Source organism: Hemibagrus wyckioides, linkage group LG04 (genome assembly GCF_019097595.1).
Source record: "Hemibagrus wyckioides isolate EC202008001 linkage group LG04, SWU_Hwy_1.0, whole genome shotgun sequence".
NCBI lineage: Eukaryota > Metazoa > Chordata > Actinopteri > Siluriformes > Bagridae > Hemibagrus > Hemibagrus wyckioides.
The window spans coordinates 5,449,129-5,455,128 of record NC_080713.1 but is presented as its reverse complement, the minus strand read 5'-3'; the positions used below and the strand labels follow the sequence as shown (position 1 = coordinate 5,455,128).

The 6,000-nt window shown below is 40.4% G+C and overlaps 1 protein-coding gene across 2 annotated transcripts in view; it reads left to right on the top strand.

Moving 5' to 3' along the window:
- Positions 1-560: 560 nt before the first annotated feature.
- nptnb (neuroplastin b) overlaps positions 561-6,000 on the top strand; it is a 49,841-nt gene continuing 44,401 nt past the window's right edge. For both annotated transcript variants that reach the window (XM_058387650.1, XM_058387649.1), the window contains exon 1: positions 561-955. In XM_058387650.1, coding sequence (XP_058243633.1) covers positions 877-955 — 79 coding nt within the window. In that variant the 5' untranslated portion in view covers positions 561-876. The remainder of the gene's footprint in view (positions 956-6,000) is intronic.

The following is a 6,000-nucleotide window of genomic DNA, read 5'->3' as shown; positions in this document are numbered from 1 at the left end:
ACGGGAATACAAGCACGATTTTAACATATTTTACTGTCATTTTTTTTTTTTTTTGCCTTTAGAATTCACTACCAGCTCATTACACCTCAACTTTAAGGTAGTGGACAGGGTGTAGCATGCAGGACAAAATCATCATGTAACATGCTACAACAGCCCAAAATCTGAAGAGTACAACAGGGGTCACCTTGATCATGGGCCTGTGTGAGCTAATCACTCATGTACAGATTTATTCTTCTTTTCAATACAACATATCAATGGTGTTGATTTTATGAGAAGGATTTCAGATTCCAGCATGGATCATACTAACTTAATCAATTTCTAAATGGAATTTTTCAATTAGTGAACACACATTTTTGCACACACACACACACAAATTCCGCAAAAAGAAAAGAAAAGATGAAAGTGCAAAGTATAAAGATTAGAAAGAAAAAAAAAAAGGGGACTGTAATTAAGAATTAATCAGAAACCCAGGGCAAACTGATTTGCGCGCAGGTCCTTCTGCGCAAAATGGGCGCAGGGTTTACGCGCTCAAATCACGCTGCGTGTTGAGGAGTGGGACACACACACACACACACACACACACACTGACAGACTGACTGACATCCCGAAAGCTTTTTTCCTTTCCTCTGCAATGCCGTGACTGACTCGATCTCCAAATGGCTCGCTCTCCGCTTCCATGAGCATCTTCGTTCCATCAGGAGCTGCTGCATCGCTTGAAACCGCCGCTTATTTTGCTGGTCGACGTCCGACCGGGTGTTTTTGGCCCTCATCCGCGGTCGCGTTTGCGCATCCTCATCCTCTTTCACGCCGCTCCGGTGCCCTATAAGATCCGCTCACTTCATCTTCGACCCCTCGAAAGATTATTGCACGGCAGAGATGTGTCCGTGTGCGACCATGCTGGCGACCGCCGTCTTTCTCGGAAACGTAATGCTACAATATGTGTCGTCTCAAAACGGTAAGGATTAAGGATGCTTTCCAGGAGGGAAAGAATAAAAAATAAAAGAGTGCACGTCTTCCTATAGGCTCAGTATGAAAAAGGTTACTGAACCATCTCTCTTTGGCTTGAGGAAATGCTTTGGGTCATATTGCATAATTTAGGATAAATTTCTTTCAATCATATGTTCATGCACATCAATTTTTTTTCCTTTCCTCATCTTTATATTAAGACCCGACTTATTAGGAATTAGTGCACGATAATTATAGGCAGTAATAGACAGGGCCAGAGAGGATTCCCTTATTGAGTGCATTATTATTATTATTATTATTATTATTATTTATACAGCCTTTAACACCTTATTATTTTACATGTAACACGATTTAAAAAACCACAGCTATGTGCACGAGCTAGTGTACATTATGTCAAATTAATTGCATTGAAGTATGCATGAGTGCAATCGATTAGGAATCCCTGTTTCTCCTTGATGCATTTGTTGACACTCATTTTCTTTTTGTGCACTTGAGTTTATGGAGCCCTCACTCAATGTGTTACTATAGAACAATGTCCATGCTGGGATATTTCCTAGAATACCAAAAGGAAACCTCTGGTTTGTTTAAAAGAATGGCAGGATCGTTAGCAGTACTGTATTCGGGGTGGGTTTTTCACAGGGGAATGACCTTAAACTGTTGGACAGTTCGGAGGAAGGAGAGCATCTTCACCGAGCGTCTTTTATTCGTCACATGGGAAAAACTGCAGAGTGAAATTCTTGTAGGAGATCCACTAACAAATACTGGATATACACGAATGTGAATTGCAAGTATGCACGAGAAAAAGTCTTAGTGTGAAAGCATGCTTTGATTACTCAGCCAGCTGGGTTTGATAAGCCAATAGAATTTCCATTTTTTTATTTATTTTTTTGTACATCGTTTCATTTCATCCTTTCAAAATTATATTTATTTTAATCTCTTTTACGTTTTATTCTGTTATTTTTTTATTTTTCCAGCCACATTTCCATCTTTTATTTTACCCCCCTCCATGCTTTTTTTCCCCCCTTGACATTACTCCATTATTTAACATGCCAGTTTTTTAAGACCACAATTTGAGCTCCCACATGCATTCAAAGTGCTCTATTAATATTTTTTGGTTGTTTTTTATAGCGACTATTCAGACTGTCTCCGTATTTAAATCACAGCCCCCCTATTTTTTTTATACTCTCTCCAAGATGATTTAGAAACTGGCACTTAGCGTCTGGAGCGTCGCAGTCGTAATGCTGACCTGATCTGGTCTGTTACACACGAGCCGAGATATACAGTGTGGGTAGAGTGATCCTATTACGCACCCTTGTGAATCGTACATGACATACAGTTTTAATTTCCATCCACGTTTCAGATTGTCACGCATGTGTGTGGCAGCTGTGATGTTGGCTGTCTCATTCCTTCCCCACAAACGATTATCAACTGAGAGGCCTATTAATAAAACAGCTTTGCTGCAGAATTAAGCTGGTTGTAGAAAATGGTTTAATCAGCGCGTGTGGGGCGGGGGAGAAGTCGTGCGAGAGCCGTTCCACGCGATGTGCACGGACGGCCCTCAGAGGGCCAGATTCAGCAACAGATATCTGCAGGACTGTAAATAGCTTTGGTCCATCTCGCCGCATGTTTCTATTCTTAGAACAGAGACACGGGAGCGCAGGACTGTGGCTCCACAAATTTCGTTCGGTGAAAGCGTGTCCATTAAATGTTAATAGACCGTGTTGCATGCCTTTCTCTCCTGATCCTCAACCAACAATGAATCTCAAAAAGCGAGAGCCGCGTGTCAAAAAATAAAGGATAACACCCATCAAAACTCCGGGTACTTAGTGTCACCTTGGGCTACGTCCATCAGTTTCCCTATTTTTATTTTCGCACAAATTCACAAGCCTTACTGGAACACGGCTAAATATAACCGGATTTGACATTTTTTTTCCCAAGGCAGCAACCTTGAAAGGAAAAAAAAGCATGTAATGCAATGCCCAACTCTGTATTTTATTTACAAATGTATTGCAAGGTTCTCACCTAGTTTTCCTGACTGAGATTTGCATCATTACTAAAGATATTCATGCTTTTCAGGAATTATTCGGTGATTACAGGTGTCTGCGTCTAATCTGCGATGTACATCAGTCTGAGATCTGAGTCGTCAATCACAACATGGGCTTTGACGGCACCAGGATTTTAAAATATCCGGAACAAACGTCGCTTCTCGAAATCAACTCTCAGCTGTACACCTAAAGCCTGTACGCCTGCTCGTTCATGATATTATCCAATCAGCCAGTCATATGACAGCATGAATAAAACCAAGCAGATGCAGATCAGGATGCCAGATTTACCAAACCTGGTCACATTTCTTTATCAAACATTCAATCAACTGTCCAGTTTTGGTGATTCTGTACCTTCAGATTGCTGAGACCAGTGTTTTTGTAGCCCATCCATCTGAAGGTTCGAGGTGTTGAGATGCTTTTCTTCTCACCACGGTTGTAAAGAGTGGATATTTGAGTCATTATAGTTATGGCGCTGTCCACCAGTAGGGTGCTGAAACACACAAAGAGAATCTCAATTTTTTGTTTTTCACACCATTTAGATTATTTTTTTTACATTTCCAGGAGATCATAATGATCTGAAATGCTCAAATATTTATGCGCCAGCTTAGTGTCAAAGATCCTAATTTTTTGTGAACATTATCGGAAGCTACTGATCTGACAAGGTTGGACAGGATTAGGAACGAGTACATCAGAGGGACAGCTCACGTTGGATGTTTGGGGGACAAATTTAGAGAGGCCAGATTAAGATGGTTTGGACATGTCCAGAGGAGGAAGAGTGAGTATATTGGTAGGAGAATGTTGGACATGGAGCTGCCAGACAGGAGGAAAAGAGGAAGGCCAAAGAGGAGGTATATGGATGTAATAAATGAGGATATGAAGCTAGTGGGTGTAAGGGTTGAGGATGCAGAAGATAGGGATAGGTGGAGAGAGATGATTCGCTGTGGCCACCCCTGAAGGGAAAAGGCGAAAGAAGAAGAAGATCGGAAGCTACTGATCTATATCCTGGCATTTTGTGCTGCTGGCACATGATTGGCTGATTCCTAATAATTCATTACAATATAATAAAGATGTTTTTTTTTTTGTTTTTATGTTTTTTTTAAAGTGACTGCTGAGTGTATATATATTTGCATTTTTTTACCAAGTCAAACCAACCCACATGATGCTGCTGGTAAAATCTTTGACATTTGTCGCGATGTTAGCAAGGCAGCTTGCTCATTTCGTCAAAGGTCAAGCGTAATTCATTTCAATCCCATCACAGGAAATGAAAGACAAATTGTATAATTTTGATGACGCATTGGTTTGGCGTCTTGGGAAGAACCTGTAGCTTTTAGTGAAAAGGTTACGTGTATAAACTCTGTGTTTAGAATTGGTTTTTAGAAGAAGTTTTTTTTTTCTCCAGCTCATGCAGATTGGAATTTTATTCTGTTCTCATGGTTTAAGGTGGTGGTTTAAGGTGCTGTCATTGCTGTCATGGTTTAAGGTGGCATGTTCGGTCCTCATTGTCATGGTTTAAGGTGGTATGAATCTGTTTGGTTCTCATTGTCATGGTTTAAGGTGGTAGGATTCTGTTCAGTTCTCGTTGTTGTCATGGTTTAAGGTGGTATGAATCTGTTTGGTTCTCATTGTCATGGTTTAAGGTGGTATGAATCTGTTCAGTTCTCATTGTTGTCATGGTTTAAGGTGGTATGAATCTGTTCAGTTCTCACTGTCATGGTTTAAGGTGGTAGGATTCTGTTCAGTTCTCGTTGTTGTCATGGTTTAAGGTGGTATGAATCTGTTCAGTTCTCATTGTTGTCATGGTTTAAGGTGGTAGGAATCTGTTCTGTTGTCATTGTTGCCATGGTTTAAGGTGGTAGGAATCTGTTCAGTTCTCATTGTTGTCATGGTTTAAGGTGGTATGAATCTGTTCGGTTCTCATTGCTGTCATGGTTTAAGGTGGTATGAATCTGTTCAGTTCTCATTGTCATGGTTTAAGGCGGTAGGAATCTGTTCTGTTGTCATTATTGTCATGATTTAAGGTGGTAGGAATAGTTTCATTCTCAATGCTGTCATAATTTAAGCCTGTAGGAATTGGTGTGGTTCTCATTGCTGTCATGGCTTAAGGTGGTATGAATCTGTTCTGTTCTCATTGTTGTCATGGTTTAAGGTGGTAGGAATCTGTTCAGTTCTCAATGTCATGGTTTAAGGTGGTAGGAATCTGTTCAGTTCTCACTGTCATGGTTTAAGGTGGTAGGAATCTGTTCTGTTGTCATGGTTTAAGGTGGTAGGAATCTGTTCAGTTCTCATTGTTGTCATGGTTTAAGATGGTAGGAATCTATTCAGTTCTCATTGTTGTCATGGTTTAAGGTGGTATGAATCTGTTCGGTTCTCATTGCTGTCATGGTTTAAGGTGGTATGAATCTGTTCAGTTCTCATTGGCATGGTTTAAGGCGGTAGGAATCTGTTCTGTTGTCATTATTGTCATGATTTAAGGTGGTAGGAATAGTTTCATTCTCAATGCTGTCATAATTTAAGCCTGTAGGAATTGGTGTGGTTCTCATTGCTGTCATGGCTTAAGGTGGTATGAATCTGTTCTGTTCTTATTGTTGTAATGGTTTAAGGTGGTATGTTCGGTTCTAATTGTCATGGTTTAAGGTGGTGTAAATCTGTTCGGTTCTCATTGTCATGGTTTAAGGTGGTAGGAATCTGTTCTGTTGTTATTGCTGGCATGGTTTAAGGTGGTATGTTCTGTTCTCATTGCTGTCATGGTTTAAGGTGGTATGTTCTGTTCTCATTGCTGTCATGGTTTGTGGTGGTATGAATTTGTTCAGTTCTCATTGCTTTTATGGTTTAAGGTGGTAGGAATAAAATCCAGTGTAGAACTAGAGGCTCTATCAGTACTAGGACAAGTGTACTTTCATCTGCAAGTAGAAATGCCACCAGAGCCAATTTTGGGTGTCTGTGAGCTCACATATGGGGAAAGGAGAATTTTACCTCTTAATCGTGAACC